Source organism: Bidens hawaiensis, unplaced genomic scaffold, assembly GCF_021521415.1.
Source record: "Bidens hawaiensis isolate Kalapana, Puna unplaced genomic scaffold, B.hawaiensis_p1.1 tig00009479_1, whole genome shotgun sequence".
NCBI lineage: Eukaryota > Viridiplantae > Streptophyta > Magnoliopsida > Asterales > Asteraceae > Bidens > Bidens hawaiensis.
The window spans coordinates 493,410-518,555 of record NW_027491704.1 but is presented as its reverse complement, the minus strand read 5'-3'; the positions used below and the strand labels follow the sequence as shown (position 1 = coordinate 518,555).

At 34.9% G+C, this 25,146-nt stretch overlaps 2 protein-coding genes across 2 annotated transcripts in view; both read right to left on the bottom strand.

Annotated features, from left to right (window-relative positions):
• LOC143532573 (glu S.griseus protease inhibitor-like) overlaps positions 1–25,146 on the bottom strand; it is a 74,627-nt gene that overhangs the window by 23,337 nt on the left and 26,144 nt on the right. The window lies entirely within an intron of this gene.
• On the bottom strand, positions 14,846–15,469 carry LOC143532572 (inhibitor of trypsin and hageman factor-like). Its single transcript, XM_077027593.1, has 3 exons — positions 15,306–15,469; positions 15,137–15,232; positions 14,846–15,062 (listed from the first exon to the last, which is right to left on the bottom strand). The coding sequence occupies exons 1-3, from the start codon at positions 15,397–15,399 to the stop codon at positions 14,869–14,871; spliced, it is 384 nt and encodes a 127-aa protein (XP_076883708.1). The 5' UTR covers positions 15,400–15,469; the 3' UTR covers positions 14,846–14,868.

Genomic DNA, 25,146 nt, shown 5'->3' with positions numbered 1-25,146 from the left:
ACAATTGTAATCACCTTTATTATTAATAAACCGGTGGTGATAGTTTTCACCGCCCCGGGTTTTTTGCTTGTTATCCTAAGGATAACGGGTTTTTTTTCTCCCAACAAATCCTCGTGTTCAAGCACTTTTACGTTCATTTCATACAAGCACCAAGTCCCGATTACTAATTTGGTTACGAAATCACTGTTGTTAATTTTTGATCAAAACAAATAGGAAATAGTGACCTTGTGTGTTTAGCCTTGACACAAGAATCACAAAAACTATCTTTATCTTTCAAGGAGAACTTAAGAAAATCAAAATGACATAGTTTAGAATTTGAACCATGACCTAACCGCTTGTGCCAAACATCCATAGTCGTCATAGCTCGTCTCTTATCTTCTGGCATCCCGAATCCACTACCCATGTGTCCTTTAAAGTCATGTTACCCATTGTGTTTGCGGAAGGCGAAGTTTGAGCCATGTTTGCTGTTGGGTTGATGTTAGACTTTTGTCCATTGGTGAATAGATTTTGGAATTGCTTGTATTGTTCATCTGTTAGGTCCAGTAAGTAACTGCCATCTGTGCTGACACAAGCAACAGTTCATGTTTTTATCGTTTCTTCTTTCATTCCGATAGCGGAAACATGAAAATTTGATGCATTGATGATGAGTTTCTTTCTCGCTGCACCAGCTCGTTGTTGTTCATTGTCACACCCCGACTAGCACAATGCGGAAGCGTAAAACGGGAATGTAACAGACACCTCTGATATCAACACATTGTTTATAAAGAAACATTACAAACTAATTTACAATATATTACATTTCTTTGTTCTATCGTTGTTTTCCAGTCTAGGTGATATAAACAGAACTAGTTCATTAACTATACATTCTTACTACTAACACCCTTGCTTCTATTCACATAGCATCACCCACACACTTCAGGCACGTGACAGATCACCCAATCATTCCGATTTAGGTACACCTGAAAAGCAGTTTAAAACGGGTCAACTACTAGAGTTGGTGAGTTTCACGAGTTTCAAGAAAACAGTAATGAGTATTCACAAGTCAGCACTTGTAATCATGAGATAAGTATGTATGTATGTAAATGATGTATGTGATGTAATTATGCTAAGCTACAGTGAAGCCTGGACTGTTCGTGCTGCGTGCCTCCATTTCCCACGCTCAATCAACCACTGTGGCCCCTTTCCGCCCAAAACATGCCCCGGTAGCTATGTCTAACACTACATAGCTGGTTCGTAAAAATTATGGTCAGGTGCAAACGGTTTTGGTGTCTCGGCAACCCGTGCCGGCTCCGTTTGGGTTTGTCAAACCAATAGTACTATTCACAAGCCACCGGCTCGAAGTTAATCACTGTGATCGTGGGGACTTTCGTGTGTTAGCACTTAGATAATTCACATCAGTACATGTTTCAGATATGTATATGTAATCAAACATGCTTTTCACCCCAAAAGTTCGTAAAACAGTTTCTAAAAGTGGGGTCATGAAACTCACGGTTTAGTAGATATTCGGTACTGTATCAGCTCGTGGTTTGTTCGGTCCGCTATCAGTAGTTCCTATAATCAATATTATAATAATATTAATATTATAATATTATTATAATCTCAATACTAATCTGGGCTGTATAACTAATCTGGGTGTAGCTGGAACGCCCAGAAAGTGGCAATAGGCTTAGGTTGTGATGTTGTTCAATGTCTAATACTTAAAACCGAACTTGGCTCAGACTCCCGTTTTCCCAGCTGGGCCAAGTTGCTCGTTTACGCGTTCAGAAAACAGTTATGGGAAAATAAGCTTGGGTAAATGTATTGGTTAATAACATGATTAAGTTATAAAGAAAGATCACATACTGGGGTCCCGGATTAGCCACGGGGCCCGTTTCCGTTTATTCAGTTTGATTTGAGAAGAAACGCGCACAATCCACCCCGATTGTCCAGGTTTCTCATAGAAAAGTTCATTTTCACTTAATTAGTCCAAACATATGATTTTTGATCACTCATGGTGTTTTGATTTTCCCGCAGGTTCACTACTCGCGAACTTGTCGGTTGTTATAAAAACTGAATTTGTTTAATATTCAGATTAGTATAATTAATTAACCGTTAATCATTAAATTATGAAAATTTAACCACTTATCAATTAAAATATGTATATTTTTATAAAAATATTTTTGGAATTTATTTACTAATTTATTAATTTATAAAAATTCATTTTATCAGCTATATTTCGCTTGAAAATCGTCCGTTTACCCCAAAAAATTTCCAAAATTTCCACAAAAATTCCTGAATACTCAAATCATGTCCCAAAACAACTTGTATCAATTCCAGAATGTAAAAAGTTCGTGCGATATTCTTTTCGGCCCAAATTCGGCTATAAAAATTCACACGAACGCAAATAAACAAAACACCTTTAAACTTCTCCAAATGATCCCAAAATTCATATGTGATCAATATACATCAAATATGAGTTCCCAGAAAAATTTCATAATTTTTGAAGTATATTAGCTATTTTTTCCAAATAAACGTCCTAATTTGGTAATAAATTCGCCAAATATTCTCGAATGGTCGAAAAATTACCAAATTTGAACAGGGACTCACTGACATGATCCCTGATGTCCCTGCAAAATTTCAAGTCCTAAAAATATGCACATAACAACCTTAACCTAAATAGCCCGTAAGCGAGTGTTTCGGCATTACCTTAGCGGGTTTGGCTCGTTTCAGACTTTTTAATCAAGTTTTCAGGTTCTTGTCCTTCTAGAAAAGCTAGGTACAAGTCCTATATCACAAATCAAGCAATTTTTCATCAACATAACAGCCCTTAACTTAGGGTTTCGGCTAGTGCACAAAAACGAACTTTTGAACCGTAAAAACGCCGTTTCAACCATTTAATCCGTGTTTATGGCCAAAAAAACTATCAAAACAGGTTCCTTACCATGTGTATGATCAAAACATGTTTATGGACCATTTTTAGGATTTTTGCACGGTTAGGAATGATTTTTAGTAATCAAGACATGTTTTTATGGTATTAAACAAGTTTAAACAAGTATAAAAGCTACTTATTTAAGCTCCTTACCTTAGGGTTTGAAGGTTTTCTGGCTGGAGCAGAAGTTGTGTCCATAATTTTCAAGAAATGAGGTTGAAAATGGCTTGAATCTAGTTTATATGTGAAAAGAAAATGAAGGGGGGTGGGGTGGCGGCTGCGGCCGGAGTCCATGGGCCCCTTTTTGGGCCCATTTTGGCCCAAGTTTCTGATTTCTCAAGCCCAAATACGAAAAGCCCGGCCCAAATTTAGTTCGGGTTCGGTTTTTGGCGCGAAAAACTTATCGGGTGCGTTAAACAGCGCGAAAACAAGTGTTTTTCGGCTAGTTTTGTGTAAAATTATAAAAACATACTATACGTTTGTAAAAATCAAAAATATTTTCACGGATCTCTTAAAACATTTCAAATAAGTGTTTGGTAAGTCTTTTTCGGCTCAACGGATGATACAATGCTTGGTTTGTAACTATCTTTTGCGTTTAAATATATAGCGGGTAGTTAAACGAGCATGTTTTCGTTTAACTTGTTTTTCTATCAAACTAAGGCCATATTTCTAATGTTTTAGCTTGTATAGATCGTATATCACTTATAGATTGCCCCCCGAGATATCTGGGTCATCACCCGACCCGTTCGGTTAGTCGTTCGTTTATTACGCAAAACGCGTTTATTTGCTTAATCGGTAAATACGTACTGAGGTGTACCTTGTTTTGGCTCAAATGTCACATTCATCCTCCAACACGAGATGGTATGCTACTCCTAAGGTTGGTTTAGGACTCATTGCAAGAATTTGGGTGATGGTGGCAAAATCATTATCTATGCCAAGAAGGAATTCATAAAGCCTTTGTTTCTCCTTTACTTTGGTTAGTTTCTTCCCTACACCACATGAGCAGCCATTGCACGAACACTTAGGATTAGGAAGAATAGATTCTAGTTCATCCCATATAACCTGAACTTTTGTAAAATAGGTTGAGAACGATGTCCCATCCTGTCGTGTGAAAGTAAGAGTTCGCTTTAGTTCATAAGCCCTTGGTGTGGTTTTGATATGCTGAAACGCGGTCTATAAAAACCTAACCTAACTTAGACACTCTAGTTTTAAATTTATAAATCTAGACTCTCCTAATGCTAGACCACTAGACAGGCAAGTGTACCTATCGACTGTAGTAAAGCCTAATGAAGTCCGGATATCGAACCCACAAGATACTAGCGACACCTTAACTAGACTCTGACTAATAACTTAAATAAATAGATTTAATTGATTTTGTGTTTTTAATTATTAACTATAAACTAAATATACTTAAATTAAGACTGACACGGAAACTAGACACGAACAAATCGGACAGGAACTTATATAAGGGGAGACAACTACCTAGGTAAGGAATCCTACTAGTAAACTTGTAAACTCTCGGAATGGATTTATGATTAGTAACCGGTATCTAAAAATATGACACTAAAAAATAACTAAGGCATGCTAGATCACCTCCCGGTCTCACCAATAATACCTAAAAAAAACTCTAATGTCGTGTAAAGCTCAACGGTTTAACGTTTCGGATCACCTCCTGGTCTCACCTTACCTAACTATGCCAAGGTACCCAAAGATTAAATCACCTCCCAGTCTCTCTAATCACAATATACTCTAAGGCGTAAAGGGGTATTCTTATTAAATTCGATATGCAAGAATCTTAAGAAGTCTAGGGTAACTCACTCCCGTGCAATTACTACCCATACCCGCAAAAGACCAAAACATATGACACTCAATTACCTCCCGGTCTCTCAAGTGGCAGAATATAAGGTATCTCTAAACTCTCAATTACCGTTCCTATGGAATATGTTAACAAGAAACCATAAACTAGTTGTAAACACACAGTAAACAACCTAATACGCATCCATACATGAAAGACGTTCACAAAGATGCATATGGAACAATAAATTAATAACAAATACGCATAAGCATCACAACCAAATATAATAAAAACTTTTACCAAAGCAAACCAATCAATAAACAATCCAAAACCAAAAATAAAACAAGTCTAAAAAGTATTCATCCAAATCCAGACACTATAACAGTCTAGCCGCTCATAATAATTGATGAAACAAAAATAAAATATATATTACAGTTCATCGTAAAACAAATAAATATAATTAAGCTACTAGCCTGTGAGCTTAAATTAATTGAGTTGTGTGCTTGTGTGTTTAAATTAATTCTCGTGCTTTCCTGCTTGCTTCCAATTAATTTCAGCTGTAGCTTTTGGGAGAGGTGCTTGGGTACTCGCTTGTTTGAGGTGCTAGCTTGCCTACTTTCTAACTTTATTTTCTTTTTCTGGAGTTCCGCACAGGGGCGGCTCCTCTCTTGGTCCACAAATTCTTTGAAGCCTATAACTAATTCATTCCTTTATATCTTTTGATGTCAGGCTCCAAGTCTTCATATCTAAAATAAATTAAACCAACATAAAATAATATTCAATGCTTTCAACGTTGGTGTGGTTAAAAGTTACGTTCGTCGGTCACAAATTTAGTTAATATATGTTTTAGCTCGTTGCCTCTTCAAATCTTTAGAATTTCAATATGAACCAGAAACGTCTATAAATTAATAAAACGACCCTAAATATAATCAAAAGTGTAGGAGATATATACGTAATTATATGTATAATTTAGACCATATCAGGTTTGCTTTGAGAAACTACTTTTTAGATCGAGCAAGATCTCCTTCACGGCACCGGCGTTTTCTTTTCCTCCGACCATCTTTAACGGTGATGATGACGATAGCTTTTTTTATTTTTTTTTATTTTAGGGTTTCGAGCGCTCCCGCTCTGATACTCTCAAAATTTGGTATATTGATTTCAGTAATTTAAGGTGATTATGACGGCAGCTTTTTTTATTTTTTTAGGGTTTCGAGCGCTCCCACTTTGATACTCACAAAATTTTGGTATATTGATTTCAGTAATTTAAATGAATGTTAGAAGAGATCGATACAATATTAATCTAAACGAGCAAAATAACATTAATTGCTCCTAATATTATGGCAATATAAAAGTCAAAAATAAAGCCCATAATCTATGCCAAAATCAACGATATCCTTTGCCGGAGGTTTGCTAGTTGTCTTCCGCTTTTTTTCCGCCTTTACACCCCTTGTCATGGGCTTTCTCACTTCAACTTGTGTAATTTTTATGTTATCATGTAATTAATCATTCAAACACTAGTTTGTTAGCTAAAAAAACAACCGAATTGGAACACAAGGGGCATATCACATATGTGAAACTCATGCCACACATTTTATTTGTTAAAACATTCAGCACATCAAACATTTCTTATACCCTGGGATTATCATAAAGCTTAAACAACATAGTCATAAATAATAATTATACGCCATTTATTTATTTATTTATTTATTTATTTATATGTTTTAGAAACGAAGATCGTGACGCTAATGGTCTTTAGTTCACTCATTGAATGATAGGCGATTGAATCACCACTCCATTAGCATTCACCCACACCCAAACACGGTCGCACCGGAGGTCCCTAGTGGTGGGAGTTCCATCCAGTAACACAATAGCATTGACCCGCGTATTCTCTTTCTCAATTGTAGTAGGTACTGCTTCTCCTGTTAACCCTACAAGCTCTGGCCATGAACTCTTTCCTGTGTTAATTAATCATTCAAACACTAATTTGTTGGTTCCTTCTTTTAACACATATATTTAAGAAAGTTTGTTCAAGTAATATATATAAACTTAAAAGAAATTAGAAGAGAGCCATAGTACTACCTTCACAGTGTTTTACCATTCTTAATTCTGGTATTGAAGGAGATGGAAAATATGGTGGGCATAAATAGAGTATTTTTTTGTATATTACGTAATTGATTCTACTTTCAAGTTTGAAGATTTTCAAATGCTCCCATTTGTTGGTCGCAAATTTGGATAGCTAATTAAAGCCCAATTTATAACTGTTTTCCTATTAATAACATGAACTTTATGAAAAAAAATTAATAAATGACGTGATTTTAAATTTACATGTGCTCTACTTTAGTAAATGAGATGCTTTTATTATGGTGGTTACTTCTATTACAATTGATCGACTTTCGGCTATAATACTTCACACTTGTTTTTTCTTTTGATCAATGTGATGCCATGCATATTTCAAAAGATAAAAAGAATTACGATTAGAAGAGAAACAGATAGATAATAAAGACTTGAAAGATATCAAGATGTCAAGCTAGCTTATGATCACATGTGTTTATTTAAGAACACATACCTAACATGTAAAGCGTATGGTTAACCACTGCCCATGTGTTCTCTGTTTTCCACCAAATTAAGCCTAATCGTGTATAGACAATAATTAATAAGACACGATTTATGTGTTAATTCACTAGCACGTCAAATATTCTAAAATTTGTGTATGAACACCAAGCTTAACAAAATGAATAGGTCAAATCAGGGTCTGCACATCACAACACATGGTCGCATTGAAAGTCGTTAGGTCGTTCGTTATACAAGCACCTCAATGGTGAGGGGTCGTAACATGTGTTCTCTCGTACCACCAATATATGTTGTTTGCTTTGCTCATAGGACACCCAAAGAGCCAAGGATGTAAAGCATGTTAGAACTAAAGTCAAATTAACAAAGTCAACTGGTCAATAGTGGTGAAAGTTATAGTATAAGGGTGATTATTTCATTCTGTTGGCTATTGGGGAAGTTCTTATAAATCTCAGGGGATAGATGTGTTAATTGGTAACTCAAGTTGTTATCATACTGTTAATGGACATGCTGAGGATTAAGGTCTATAAATAGCTCTCAGGTTCAATCGCTTTCGATAGTCAACCATTTTGCCAATCCTTTTGTAATCGTTTGCGGTTCTTGTTTGTAATCAATAATAATACACTCCAATTTATTCGATTATTTAATTCTTGGTGTTCGTTGTTGGATCAGTTTAATTAATTAGAGAAGTAGTCGAATGATTGGGGGATACTTTCATTGAATAATCAAAAGCCTTAAATAGGCAAACATACAATGTAAACAAAAGACTTGATCAACAATAAACAAACTATCCTATCAAACAGGAAATAAACGTTTATCAAAACTAAAGACAAGGACTTCTTGACTTGCAGACTTATTCTTCAACAAACTCCAACGGTATTAAATTTAACAACCATTAGTTTGAATTAATTCCAACATCCTCCCTTAATTCAAACTTTCTAACTCCCAATCTTGCTCGTAAGTAAATAAATTGTTCAGTACCAAGTGCTTTGGTTAACATATCAGCAGATTGTTCTTGTGTATTACATGGCTTGAGCTCCACTTGTTTTGTGTCAACTAAACTTTTAATGTAATGATATTTGATATCAATGTGCTTACTTCTCTTGTGAATGGCTGCATTTTCATTTTTAGACAAAAATATTGCTGACAGGTTATCACAATAAATGTTAGTTGGCCCTTGCTGTGTGTAGCTCAATTCATCCAACAACTTTCTTAGCCATATCGCCTGACATGCTGCACCATTAGCAGCTACAAACTCCGCCTCTGTTGATGATAATGCTACAACTGATTGTTTTTTAGAACTCCATGAAACTGCACCAGCTCAAATGGAGAACACATATGCCGAAATACTTTTTCTATCATCAATAGAACTTGCCCAATCACTATCCGTGTAACCCTCTAGACATACTTTCATACCTCGTTCATACCATAATCCATAATCAAGAGTGCCAGCAACATACCTTAACACTCTTCTAGCAGCACCAAAGTGACAAGCAGCAGGTTTGTGCATAAAACGTGAAATCAATCCAACCGAGAAGACCAGCTCAGGTCATGTATGCGTTAAATACAGCAGCCCACCAACTAAATTTCTGAACATTCTTTCATCTACTTGATTACGTGTGTCACCAGCTTGCAACTTTTCACCAGAATTCATAGGGGTGATTGCAGCGTTGCAATTTCCCATTCCAAACTTCTTTAACATATCCCTAGCATACTTTTTTTGTGACATGAACACACCATCTTTTCTTTGTACAACTTCCAAACCAAGAAAGTAAGTTAACTTTCCAAGATCAGTCATCTCAAATTCCCCGATCATCTTTTCTTTAAATTCACACAATAGTTCTTTAGAAGAACTAGTGTAAATTATATCATCAATGTATAAACATACAATAATTAGATCGGTTGCACTAACCTTTTTAATGTAAATTGTAGGCTCACTTTTGATTCGAATGTAACCATGTTGCTGAAGATAAGTGTCAATACGCTCATACCACGCCCTTAGCGCTTGCTTCAACCCATACAAAGCCTTGTGTAATCTATAAACCTTGTGTTCTTGTCCCTCAACTTTGAACCCCGAAGGCTGAGTAACATAAACCTCTTCCTGAAGAGACCCGTTCAAAAAGACAGATTTCACATCAAACTGGAAGATATCCCATCCCTGTTGAGCAGCGAGGGATATTATAACCCTAATGGTCTCAAATTGAGCAACCGGTGAGAATGTTTCTTCATAATCAATACCAAATTCTTGTGCATACCCCTTCACAACTAAACGTGCCTTATACTTTTGAACATCACCATTAGCTGCAAGCTTGAGTTTGTACACCCACTTTAGTCCAATGGCTCGTTTGCCATCAGGTAACTCGGTCAATGACCAAGTGTTGTGTTTCTTTAAAGCACGTAATTCAGCCTCCATTGCTTCTCCCATTCTTTATGAACAACTGCGTCATCAAAGAAATAGGGTTCCATGGAAGAGAGGGCCAATTGACAAGCCTCAAAGTCTTCCATGGGACTCGTACATTCATATACATCTGCTAAGGATCATACCTTGGGAGTCTTGCTTTCTGGAGTTTCACTTGAGTTAGTTCCAGCCCTTTCACAGTTTGGTGTAGGTGACATATCTTCTCTACTTGGACTTTCTTTATTGATCATTTCTTCATTTTAACCATAATTAACATTAGTATTCAGCCCACTGCCACTTGTACTTCCTGCCTTGCTTACAAACTCAGTAGGTAATTCATGTTTACCTTCACCAACTGAGTTCCATTTTGCCTCTTCATCAAAAGTAACATCCCTGCTAATTACTACGCTCCTTTTTGCAGGGTCATAGAGTCTATAAGCTTTAGAGTTTGGTGCATAGCCATTAAACACACACTTTCTAGTTTTTGAATCAAATTTCTTTTGGTGTTGCTTAGGTTTTAACCCATAAGCGACACGCCCAAAAACCTTAAGATGATAAACACAAGGTTTTTGCTTGTACCATACCTCATAAGGAGTTCGTTCATCAACAGCTCTTGTTGGAGATATGTTTTGTATATAAACAGCCATGGCCACAGCTTCACCCCGAAAAACTTTGCTCAAATTCTTTTCTTCTAGCATACTTGTGGCCATTTCAACAATTGTTCGGTTCTTTCTTTCAGAAACTCCATTTTGTTGTGGAGTATAAGGGGCTGTCAAGTCTCTTCTTATCCCTCCTTTTTCACAAAAATTCATAAACTCATGTGAAATGAATTCTCCGCCGTGATCACTTCTCAAGGCTTTAATCTTGAAGCCTGTTTCAGTCTCAACCTTGGCTTTAAACAGCTTGAACTTATTAAACACATCAGATTTTTCAACCAAAAAGTAAACCCACGTCATACGACTAAGATCATCTGTGAATAATAAGAAGTAATTGTTACCTCCTAATGATTGTGAAGGCATTGGTCCACAAACATCAGCATAAACAAGATCAAAGACTTCTCTAGTTCTTGAGCCATGTTTAGGAAACGTTTCTCTTGCCTTTTTCCCTTGAACACATCCTTCACATACATTCCACTGTTCAACCTTTGGCAGCCCATGCACATACTCTTTCTTACTAAAACTTTGCAAGCTTCTTTCATTCAAGTGACCATACCTTAGGTGCCATATGACGTCTCTTCACTAACAGCCAAGAGCCCAACACCATTAGAAGGTGCCACATTAAGGGAAATGTGTTATTGCTAGACATAGGAACTTTGCACACAACCTTTTGAGTTTGTTTGTTGGTTATGGTACACACACCCTCATCAAACAAAAGCTTATTACTGGCTGTTATAAGCTGCCCTACACTCAAAAGATTAAAACCGAGCTCAGGTGCATATTGAACATTGCTTAAAACCTTTTTATTTCCTGGTGTAACCTCGAGTGTAATCATGCCTTTGCCTTCTACTTGAATCTTCTTGCCATTCCCCATACGAACGCTTACTTTAGTTGAAAGATCAATGTCTTTAAACAAAGTGCGTTGCCCTGTCATGTGGTTTGAGCAACCACTGTCAAGGAACCAGACTTGTTGTGTTGCCCTACCAATGTTACCAACATTAGCAGCCATAACAACATCAATATCTTCTATATCATCATCTTCAGCAAGAGCCATGTGTAGTTGACCCTCTTAGTCTTCATCACCGTCTCCTTCTAGGGATGCACCTGCTTCGGGCTCACTCCAGCAGTCCCTACTCATATGCCCCATTTTACCACAATTGTAACATTCAACAATGTTAACTTTACTTCGTCCAGATCCCCTACCACGGCCTCGTCCATGGCTTCTAAAAGACGCACCTCTCCCTCGTACAAAGAGACCAGCATTATCTTCTGATTTTTCCTGAAGCACATGTTCTTCAACAGGAGTCTGGACACCTCGATTAACCCTAGTTTCATGGGCTTGCAATGACCCCATTAATTGATCATATGAAATCCTGCTTAGGTCTTTAGACTCTTCAATTGCAGCAACAAAATGATCCCATCGGGCCTGTAAACTTCGAAGAACTTTCTCAACAACCGTTTGATCGGTTACAACTTCTCCATAAGAACGTTTCTGATTGACAATCTTCATGACTTTTGACAAAAAAATCTGCCACCGGCTCTCCTTCTTTCATCTGTATTGTTTCAAATTCACGACTTAACCCTTGTAATTTCACCATTTGGACCTTCGAATCACCCTGATATTCATTTTGCAGGAGTGTCCAGGCTTGCTTGGACGTGGAGGCTCCTGCAATTCGAGAGAAGATCTCATCATGCACAGCGGATTGAATCAGTGACAGGGCTTTTGCATCCTTTTTTCTATTCTCTCGTAACCCTTCCCGATCCGCATCTGCGTCAACGTATCCGGTTCCCACAAAATCCCAGAGATCTTGTGATATTAAAATAGTTTTCATACGAATTTTCCAAAATTCGTAGCCGTCTCCCTTGAAGATCGGCAATGGAGTGGAAGGTAGACCACCAGTGTTGGCTGCCATTAGAAGGAGTAGCACCAACAGTAGATACTCAATAATAGTCGCTCTTTGAAAAGCTTCACAAGAACATGATCAAAGATATCAGATGCAACCAAGCTCTGATGCCACAGTGTTGGATCAGGTTAATTAATTAGAGAAGTAGTCGAATGATTGGGGGATGCTTTCATTGAATAATCAAAAACCTTAAATAGGCAAACATACAACGTAAACAAAAGACTTAATCAACAATAAACAAACTATCCTATAAAACAGGAAATAAACGTTTATCAAAACTAAAGACCAGGACTTCTTGACTTGCAGACTTATTCTTCAACAAACTCCAACGGTATTAAATTTAACAACCATTAGTTTGAATTAGTTCCAACATTTGTTGTGACAATTGGTATCAGAGCTAAGGAGTGGCCCAATCCAAAGAATTTGTTCGTTTATTCGGCAATTGAAGATCTCGATGGCGTCGATCGGTGAAGTTCAAATTGGAGAAATCTATGGCCGAAATGTAGAAACGAATTCAGTATATGGAGGCTGAAGATGAGAGCTTTGTTGGTTCATCGGAGCATTAGTAATGCTCAGCGATGTAGTTCTCATTAAGAATCAAAAGAGATATTGGCAACTGGGGTTTGGTCAAAGTTGCAGTCATTGTACATGACTTAAGTATCTGGCCTATCGATTGTACTTGAAGAAGAGGTCATTCATGTTTCATATGGTGTTAAGGACGTCTCTTGATGATCACACCAATTAGTTGGTGTTGCATATTGATAACATAGAGGTGGAGATAGATGAAGAAGATACGGCAGTTATATTTCTCACTTCATTACCATGATCTTTATGAATATTTTGTCGATACTTTGATGTATGGACATGGTTGGGAAAAATAAATTTATATAGGCATATAACAATAAATTTCCAAACCCGCTAAAAATTTGTTAGGACCATTACTCCCTTGATAAAAAGTGACATCTTTTAGTAATCAGTGTGAAGAGTTGGTGATACATCGGCTTTAATCAATTTTGTTGATCAACATTGACAGAGAATGTATCAACCTGAACAAGAGGATTAACAATGGCAAAGGTTAAGTGCAAATCATATGCATGGTTTTGTTTGGGGTGATTTGGAGAATTTAGTGTGTAAGAAGATACTGACATTTCACACATTATAGAGGTAGTCCATACGAACCTTATGAAAGTTTCGCAAAGCTGAAACTTGAGATCTTCAACTTGGTCGGCTCAACATTTCTCAAGCCCAACGCAAACATTGAAATTGAAGCCTTATATTGAAAACCATAAAATTAGGAGGCCTCACTTGGCTTTATAATTTGGAGGACTACAGTGCCAGCCCGTTAATGTTACAAAAATAAGGTTAGCCTTAGGGCTTTGGGCCCCCATAATTTTTTAGGCCCCAAATTAAAAAAATATATATGTACTTAATATAAAATAACGATAGTTTGATTTCGGAAAGAAACAAGCAACTCTAGTCCGTTGGTAAACCGAAACCTATATAAATTAGTTGGTAGGTGTCTGACGAGTGTTTGAACCCCATTGAGATCACTATTTTATTTTTTCTGTATATTGTAGTTTGCAAAGAGCAAAACTGTTTCTAGTTTAGAAGATTAAATTATATTATTTATAACACTCATTTTCTTCAAGACAAAATGGAATATAGACATTATAATTGTAAATGTCTATGTTAAAAATGTCCAAATGTGTTTGGTGTTGTTTTCAAGATGTGTTTTCATTATCTTCCAAGCAACTTGTTTTCATGTCGTATTTCAACACATTCGCATTGGTTGGTTTCTTTTAAAAACAAATTTAACATTGTCATCTGCTAACTTACATTACAAAATATATGGTCTAAAGAGAAATGAAACTATTTTGATATATTTTTTTAACTTATTCGTTTAATTAAATGCGAAGCATAATGAATAAAAATTTGAAAACTACGAACTCAACTTTTTTTGTAAAAAAAGCCCCGTATTTTTTGTTTGCTTTAGGCCACCAAAATGGTCGAGCCGGCCCTGAAACTAAACCTCCCTCACTTGGCTTATGCTAGGCACGCTCATGTTCTTCACGCACTAGTCTTATTAATTCTATTGAAACTTTAATAATCCATTATAACAAACTTGTTCTGAAATTAGAAAATATTAATAAAAGAAAAGCCCTACCCAAACTTAACAGTATTAAACCACGGATAATGGTTAATGCCTAATAAGAGTAATTTTCCACAACATCATCATCATTTTTTTTAAGCAGAAATGTGTATAATGATTAATGTCTATTCAATCATTACTTTTTCATGTCACATTGGACTTTATTATAGAAATGTCCATGTCCCTTCAAATCACATGGGACTTCAAGTCACAAAGGGGTTTAGTAGTGGAAGCGTGTTAAGCATCTCATATATTAAGCGTGATTTTATTTTATGGATTAAATGATCAGATAACCTCTAAAAAATCATAAAAAAACCGAATTATAACATACGTGTACATATTTTATTTATTAACGCATTCATACATAATTCGGTTCCACCCAACAAAGTTTAAACAAAAGTAGTCACAAAAATGTCAAAATACATAGCAAGTACGTACGCATCATTTATTTATTATTAAATTTTGGTACGTAATGATCACGCTTAGTTAACTAGCCAATGGTAGGTATTTGAATCACCACATCCTCAGAGTTCACCACAACCCACACACGGTCTGTCCTAAAGTCCAAAGGGATGGGAGTTCCTTCCAGTATCACATTGGCAGTGACCAATGGATTCTCTTTCTCGATTATAGCCTTCGCCACTTCTCCTTTTCCCCCTACAAGCTCCGGCCATGAACTTTTCCCTGTATTACATGGTGTTTCTTTCAAATCATATTTTAACCAATTTAAAGAAATGAGAAAACAGCCACTGTTTTACCTTCAACGATTAGTTTTCCACCTTCGTCAGATGTGACAGCAGGCTTACCTTCCAAGGAACATCTCAACTTCCCCATCTTTCTCAACAATGGCAATCCTGATCAAGATTAACAACTATCCTTACTACTATATAATCGACTAATTATCTAGTTTGATTATTTGAAACATACGTAGAACCGGAGAACCATGGGTGGTGATCATAGGCTTTTGGAGCACAGTGAATGATGGTGAGGAGGTAGGATTGGGAGTGGAGATGGATGCCATCTTCTTTTTCACTTGAGTTGCAAAACTCTAAGATTCAAATTAGGAGGTTGCACTTCAAAGTTTTAGCTTGTGGATTATATATAGATTGAGTGATTTTGTCTGGTTTCTTATAAGAATATTATTTAAATGCAACCACATAAATTAACATCTTCATCGCTGGCTTCATTGGACCTGGCCTACGATCGGATATTTTCCTGCAGGTTTCTAAAATATGTATGATTTTTAGTTAGACTTATAACTTTTAATAGTCACTTGTATAATGTATGGGTATCCAACTTTCAATTTCATAACAATAGTAACAATGCAAAAACAAAAGTTAGACGTAGCTTCAGAATTTAGGCAATGTAACTTCTTTACGTTGTTATGCATAATAACTTAATAAGCGTTCATTCCATGCAAAAGTCGTCATTAATACTAATTATCAATATTTAAGTTGTTTAAATATGTAATTTCGTCCCTATGTTTGTTAAAATATGATATTTTTGTCCTAAAAACATTAACGAGATGGACGAAAATTACAACAAAAATGAAATTCTATAGACGAGAAGAAAACAAATTTTAACCTTTTAGACTGAAATTGCAAATATGAACAGAGCACGAAAACAATAACCAAGTTTACTCATTAAATGATAATATTAAAAATTTATATTTGTAGATATTTAATATAAATTTAATTGTGGATATCTATTATGGATTTATTATATCCTTTACCATTTAAATTTAATATGAAATTAATTATGAATTTTCTAAATAAATTTATTTTCTTTTCTTAAAAGCTTTTATTTAACTCATCAAATATCACAATGTTTAAAATTATGTTCGCTAATATATTAAAAAAGAAAAGGTTTATTGGATTTTAATAATCCTGACTGGTATTGGCCGATAATAATCCCTATTCATTTTATCATTGCTGGCGGTCCCAAATTTAAAAAAGTTGGCCCCATTAAAAATGACTTGACGAAGTTATACTTTTTTTCGAATTTCAAACTATTGTTTTAGGGCTTTTGTTCGGAAATAGGATGCGAGTCGATTGATGTAAAACTTAGCTCGAAACAGTGATCCAAACGACTTGATTTTTGTTAATTGTAAGTTCAAACATCCGAATTGAAGCATTGTTTCGCCGTTTTGGAGCAACGTTTCTAACGAAGCTTTACATCAATCGACTCATATCCTCCCGATTAAAAACCCTAAAACATTAGTTTGAAATTTGGGAAAAAGTATAACGCCGTTAAGTCATTTTTAACGGGGGACCATTGGAGGCTAACTTTTTTAAGTTTGGGACCGCCAGCGGTGATAAAATGAATAAGGATTATTATCGACCAATACCAGTAAGTAGGGATTATTAAAATCCAATAAACCAAAAAGAAACACTAATGATGATAATTATTCATTACGAATTAATTTTAAATATTTTATGTGATAGTTTGAATGATTAAAATATAATGAGCCCAATTAATATATATATATTTATTAAAAGGCAAGATTGTGAGAGAGTTTTTACTTTCAATTTACTGTACACTTATTATTATATATAATAATTAAGAAGTTTGGCGACGCAATTATGTGATTGGTCCACGTATTTTTACGTGTTTGGTCGGCCCTTTTATTTGCTTTTAATTTGTTTTCCGTTCTTAAATTCGTGTCGATTACCTGCCGTAAAATACGGGTTTTTTAACCATTGATACCGTCAAATGATTCCGACCAAATTCACGTTAGCTCGTGGTCGCAACCTAAGGTTTTTTCGCGTCAGGTCAAAACGTGCGTATATTTTTTGCGTCAGGTCACGGCCAAAACGTGCGTATATTTTTGTTTTTCGCCACGGTCTTTTTATGTAAATATGTTAATTTGTTGTATTTTGAGTGTGGACGAATTAACTTATTGCTTTAATTTCAGTGTCGTAACCTGATTCCAACTGAACTCGTGTCAGTTCACCACCACAACAGATGGTTTTCTATGTACGATTTAGTCCTGACAAAGTCGATTCCTACTGAATACGCGTTAGTTCGCAAACGCAACGTGTCGGTTTTTTTATTACCTTTTTTTGTCCCGCGATTCCAGTTCAACTGCAATGCGCTTTTTTTTTGTTCACCACATTTTTTTATATCTTAAATATGCTAAACTGTTGTATTTGGGTGTGGACAAATTTATGATTTGCTTTGTAACCAGATACCCACTGAAGTGTCATTGGTTTGTAACCGCAATGCGTGTTTTGTATGTTAATTTGTTGTATTTTTCCGTTAACAAACTTTTTTTTGGGGAAGGGGGGGGGGTTATTACTGGTTTCGTAACACAGTATCGATTGAATTCACCTCGACTCACAGACGTATTGCACGATTTGATAAGTTGTACGAGTACGACTTCCAATAACATTGACCCGACGTAACGCGCCGGGAGTCTACCTAGTTTTACTACATTTACAACTTCATGACATTTACAACTTCATGTACCATTCATTGTTGTGGGTTAGTAAATGATCTAGATTCCACGTAGGTTCCACGTTTTGGAATTTAGAATTTTTAGTTTTGCTTTTCATTTTTTTTTTTACCTTTGCTTTTCTACTACTCGCTTTTATTAGCTTATGTAATTTACAAACACCTCTAACTCTTCATGAACATCGGTTAGGCTTTATTATTGATTTAGATTAATGTTTGATAATTATAAACCTCTTTATGTTGTATGAATCAGTTTAAGGATTTGGATCTTTAATTATTTTGTTCTCAATTTTATATCAGATTGCAATATGATTGTTTAACTGAGACTGTTGTTTTTCAACATCGACTTGATATAGGATTTTGATATAGAGTTTGAGAGTTAACATTTTGGATCTTTAACATTTTTACAAACGTCCTTTTTTCTATTTAAAGGTCCCGCCGCAACGCACGGATCTGAATACTAGTAATATAAAAGTAGTTCATAATTTTTATATGCATTTGTTTATGAGGCATTGGATTTTAATAATCTTTATTCAATGGTATTGGTCGATAATAATGATCAATAGCTATTTATTTTATCATCACCGGCGGTCCCAAATTTAAAAAAGCTGGCCCGATGGCCCCTCATTAAAAAGGCCTTAACAGCGTTATACTTTATTCTGAATTTCAAAATAGTAATCAATAGCTTTTGATCGGAAGGAGGATACAAGTCGATTGATGTAAAACTTAGTTTAAAACGGTGCTCCGAAACGATGAAACAATGCTTCAATTCGGGTGTTTGAACTTACAATTAACAAAAATCAAGCCGTTTGGATTACCACTTCGAGCTAAGTTTTACATCAATCCGCTCGTATCTTCATTCCACTCATAAGCCCTAAAATATTAGCTTGAAATTCAAAAAAAAAGTATAACGTTGTAAAGTCTTTTTTAACATGTCCATTAGGGGCACTTTTTTATATTTAGGAACGATGGTGACGATAAAATAAATAGGGATTATTATCAACCAATGTCATTCAATAGGAATTATTAAAATCCAATAAACCTTTATATATTTATAATGCAATTTAACTTAACTAGTTATGCTAAAAGAATATTTAAAGGACTAAATTTAAGTGGATGCTAAATTTAATTTTTATATTTTAATATTCAAGGACTAAGTACACTTTAATTAATTTAAAGTTTGTCAGTTACATAAAACAAATAAGTTAACTCAATCGACAAGAGTCTTAATTATAGAGTTAACAGGATTTATAATTATCAGGTCAAAATTTTTTTTTAAAGACATATTCTTACGATTTTATATATTAAAATTAGATCACATTATATATTATTCATTCCATGTAATATATGATTTTATTTAACCCGTTCTGTGTATGTGTTAAACCCATAATGTTTTTCTATGTTCAAGTAAATAATATTATATAGATTTATTTGACTCGTATAATATCTAGTATTTTAACCTAGGTTAAATAATATAAAGAGCAAAGTGGGTATTCTCATAGTTTTTTAGCCACAGCATTTTTATTTTTTAGTTCACATTCTAAACGTTTTTATGAAAACTATTCCAATCACTTTCAAATTATTTAAGATCTTTTCACGGAGTGTTTGTCTGTTTGTGAGGACGATTGTGGCCTCCACATGTTTAATGCACATGTTTGTGAGGCTTTTTTCATATTATTTTGTCCTCCTTGAAAATCTAATGCCCGGACATCCGACTAACCCACTTCAACCTCAAAATCAAAACGTGATGTCCCAGCTCACTCACAAACTCACAAAGAAGCCCGCAACTAAGAAAATCTCATTGCTTAACCCGATAACAAATTGCTTCAGGTAAGACTCAGACACATGTAATACACAACTCAGGCCATGCTTGAACGGAACTAGAAAGTTGTTATAGACTCTGAATGTCCGCACTACTTTCCAATGGCACACGTTGTTGTATAATTGCGTACCTAGATGATGAATTCAAATCAATGATGCAAATCTGTAATCTTGATTTCAATCTTGGTTGTTTGAACAATTTCCTGGATTAATGTCTGAATCGTGAATCACTTTCAGATAAACCTATTTGCGGGTTACACGCAATGATTTATCAGATAAGACAAAGATTTTTCTGTAGATGGAATTGGATTTTGATGATTCTTTGTGATGATCAAGAACCAGAGAGAAGTAACCACTTTCTCTGTTTTGTGATACGACCCATTAGCTGTAACTCATATGAAAAAAAAAAGGTATTTAATGTAACTTAAATCACAATAACTTTTACTAACCCGTTACATCTAATTTTACTATCAGATATAGAATGTTTGACTATGATTTTTAATAAAAACATATAAACTATTGGATATCTATAATAAGTTTAACATCAAACAATGAATTATTAAATTAGTTAAATAATAATCTACGAACCATTATCGTATAATATTTAGTGACTTATGTTTATAATAGATATTTAATTACGCGTGTACTTTAAAGTTCGTTTAATAAATACAATATTTATAATCTTACAATTTGTAAAACACTATTTAATTAAATTCATATTGATCATAACAAACATCTTTAATATGTTTAGGTACCAATAATTGATTTTATGTCATCTTAAAGCATTATTTCAATCTTAAGAAAATATAAATTTTAAATATGTAGCATTTAAAGTTTGTATGATAATATTAAAATTAATCTATAAATTCAAAAGAAAATCCATAAATTACGTATGATTAAATATCTAAATTACGGTGATTTGACAAATCGTGTGTAATACACGGGTTCAAAAGCTATTATATTAATACAATCCAAATCCAATTCCTTTATGAGCCCAAATATATTAATTAAAAGCCCATTTATCATTATACTTGAGTCCAAGTATAAAACCAAATAACAAAGTCCAAATAACATTATTGTTAAACACGCATGCACTCCCGCTTCACCTAATTCGTTTAATCTCTTAATATTATTTCCTCCATCAACAAGTTAATCCAATAACACTAAAATAACCAACACACTTGAACTCGTGCCTTGTCAACCTCGTGCTAACGTGATTGGTTTCAATTAGCTTTATTGCTATAAGTTTGACATGAAGTGTCTTCAGAGATTAAAAATCTTACCTCGTTGCTCAGGGTTCTCTTAAAAACAGAGTCTTGACTATGATGAGACTTTCAGTCCACTTGTAAAACTTCCCATCTATAGCCATCTCTTGACATAAGCATATGTATCAACTTGACATCAAAAATGCATTTGAAAATGGTGGTCTAGCCGGAAACAACCTTATGGCTATTTGACCCTATTCGATGCTTTCATAATTTCAGGCTTCGTAAGGCTTTTTGTTGCCTTAAGAAAGCCTTATTGCTTTGGTTCTTCTGAGTAAGCGTGCCTTAACTTCAATGAGACTTTCAGTTCAGTTATCAAATTTACCACAATTCGCATTGTTCTTAGTATTATCATCTCTAAATGTTGGCCAATTTATTAGCTTGGCGTCAACAACGCCTTCAATTCCTAAATGGTGACTAGCTGAAAACAACCACAGGTCTATTATGGCCCTATTCATAAGGATCATGTTTGCAGGATTTGTAAGACTCTCTATGGCTTAAGCAAGCCGCTTATGCCTCGTATCATTGATTATTAATTGTTTGCATCGTCTCTCTTGGGGTCACTGGAAGCAAATCTGATAGCCCCTTTTTCATGTTTCATCGAGGCCATGATATTATGTTTCTCATATTATAAAGGATAGGTGCACACCATATATTTTTAGTAATTAGCATAGAGATTTGGTAAAAGATCAGCTTCGATCAATTTGTTGATCAATATAGACAAAGAATCAACTTGAATAAAAGGGTGAACAATGATAAAGGATAGGTGCACACCACATGCCTGGTTTTGAAAATATAGTGTATCACCAAGAAGATCCTTACATTTCACACATTAAAGAGGTAGTCCATATGAACCTATAATGCTTCGCGAAAGCTGAAAACTTTAGATATTTACACAACTCATATAATTAATTCTAACTAGTGATTTCCCCGCGCGTTGCGCGACGAAGTCCTTTTTTTCTCGCGGCGATTCGACGCGAATTCGGTTGGAATCGGTAGTGTTCGCTGCATTACCAGAATTAAGACAAAAAAATAAATTTGTTTAATAAACACATAAGAAATTTTAAAATATCTAAAACAACGTATATTATGTCGTTAAACTTAGGCGTTGGTAAACACCGAGCGCTGTCGGCAAAACTCGGACGTTAGTAAACCTCGAGCGTTGAAGCTTGGGCTTTGGTAAAACCCGGGGGTTGCTGGTAAACCCGATAAAAAACAACATATTTAAAACGACGTTTATTCGGTCGGTAGAACCCGAGCGTTATGCGAGCTGACGTAAATTTAGCCAGTGTCGGTTACGTTCGTTGAATTGGTAAAACCCAGACATTAGTAAAACCCGAACATTACAACAGCGTGTCGCAATTTCAGGGGGAGAGACACGAACAACACAAGGCTTAACAACTCAACATTAACCAACTTACCATGGAACCATGATGTGCTTGTAATGTGAAATTTATTTTTTAACCCGTAAGCTCAGGATCTCTTAAAAAAGCTGTGGCACCGAGTGTTGCTATTTATATATAGTTATAATGAACCTCCAAATAATCCATTAGAACAAATTAACGAACCTAAGAAGGTTTGAGTTCTCTAGTAGAGACCTAAGTTTGATCCCACATGTGTCACTTTTGATGGATTACGGCAATAAGGGATTTTAGCTAGGCCTTGTGAGGTCAACTTGAATTTGGAGCCCATCTGGGCTTTCGTCCAACCGTGTGTTACGCGAAAGAGTTCTGCTTTTGTGGTGGCAACGACTGTCAAGTGGCAGCCGGCGGTATGGTTTCCCGTGAACGTCCAAGCCAAAACTCCGAAGCCAGCGGGGGCCGATTATGACAACATAGTCTGGCCAAGTGGGACAAAGAGACTCTTCAATTTGTAGAGTGCGATGGCCTGAATACAAAAACAAAGTCGTCGTTCTAAAAAAAACAAACCTACAAAAGTATAATAGTCAAATATGTAACTCATGTTATTTATATAAACTAAAATTGAAATCCACATATATCAACAATATAACAGTTATTATTACTAGTGTATAAAAAAAAGAAGTTTGATGTTGCAAGTGTCCTGTTGGGTCACTTGTCGGCACCAAATTGTTCGTAATTCTTGTTTTTTGTTTACTTTTGTTTTTTAGTTTAGCTCACGTAACGAATGTAACAGAAATCGACCGAGCGTTATTTTTTTGTTTTAGTTCCGGTACCATAACTAATGTGCGGGAAACCAACCAAATTCGCGTAGACTCACCGCCTCAACACCCAGAACTGATAACGCCTGAGTTTTACCAACCGACACCACATCATTGGTCTACCTCAGTTTTTATATTAATTTTTTTTTGTTTTAGTTATGGTACAGTAACGAATTTAACCGAACAAAAAAAAATTTTTAGTTCCAGTACCATAACGAACGTGACAAAAATCGACTGAATTCGCATACACTCACCACCTCAACGCCTGAGACCGACAACGCTTGGGTTTTCCCAATGCCAGAGTTTTACCAAACCACACCACCCCATTGGTCCCCTGAAATTTTTATATTTTGTTTTTGTTTATGTTTTTGTTTCTGTTTTAATTTCTAGTATCACAATGAATGTAATTCTTTTTAATTTGATAATTAAAAATTTCATCGGCTCACTGTCGCAGTGTTGGGACCGACTACACTACAACACCTAGGTTTTACCAAACATTTTATTTTAGTTCCGGTACCGTAACAGATGTAACTGAAACCAACCGAATTCCCGTCCACTCACCACCACAATGCACGGGATCAACAACGCTCGAGTTTTACCGGCCGAATAAAGTTTGTTTTAAATATTTTATTTTTTTATGTTAATTTGACTAATTTATTTTTTGGGTTTTAATGCTTGGATTTTACCAACATTTTTTATATAGTACTATAACGAACATAACCGAAACCGTACGAATTTGTGTCAACTTACCCCCCGCAATGCATGAGACCTGCAATGCTCGAGTTCTACCAACACCCCTGTTTTACAGACCGAATGTCGTTTTAAATATTGTATTTGTTTATATGTTAGTCTTTTTATATGATAATTTGACGATTTTATTTTTTATGTTTTAACGCTTGGGTTTTAGCAACGTTGCTTATATCAAAATGAATGTAATCGATATTGACTGAATTCGTATAGACTCGTCGTCGTAACGCTTGGTTTTACCTGCAAGGGTTTCAACGATTGGGTTTTACCAACCGAATCTTTTTGGTTTAATTATGGTACCAACTGAACCCACATTAGTGCATCCCTGCAAACCGAGGGTATATAAACAGATTCGATCTGCCTAACGTAACACGTCGGATAGAACAGTGGTAAATAATAAAGTTCGTAAATTTTTTTGTTAAAGGATGTAAGCTAAGTTGCAATATTCTTGAAATGGTAATAAAAATAATTATATATACTAAATGATATCCCATATATATATCATAGTATCTCACAAAAAAAATACAATTTTTACCACTTTTCACTTCCACATTAAATCCCATCATTTTTAATAAGTTTTTATGTTAGAAATTTTTGCTGCAAACATTGCTAATTTAATGTTTTCTAAAAATTGTTAATTTAATATTTACTTAATGTTTTTACAAATATTTGAAATTTATAATTAACGTTTCAACTTTATTACACTTGGATGTTCATCAAAATTTTTACTATTTATAAAAATAACCATAATATTACATTGTGTCTCTCATTCTTGTTTGCACCCTTAATAATTTAAATTGAGTAGATCTTTACTTTAAATTGAATAGATCTTTATTTCGTAAACATTACACAAGCGCGCGCACACGTATCGGGTGTCGTATACAAATTCTTTAACTTTCATTGCTAGATTTATGCACAATCAGGTTTTTGAAGGCCTAACTAAATCAATAGAAAACATTTATGATTTACGGTTTAAGTTCTCTTATGATGGATTTAAATAATAAAGTATATTGCTATTAACATTCTTTATTTATAACTTTTCTAAGAAAGTAAATTTGTAAAACTTTTAAGGATATTTTCTTGATTTTTGGTTTATTAATTTGTGTCAACCCCTCATAAAATAAAAGTTTATGGTGTTAAAAACTAAAAGCCCTTTTAAAAATAAAATTGTTTAAGAAACTATTGTACAATTACTATGTATAAAATAAGTTTGATAGGTTTTATTGGTTGTTATATATTGATGGGTTAGGTTATAATAAAAAGTATAGTTTTGTAGGAAGGATAAGAAGTAATTTTGTCCATT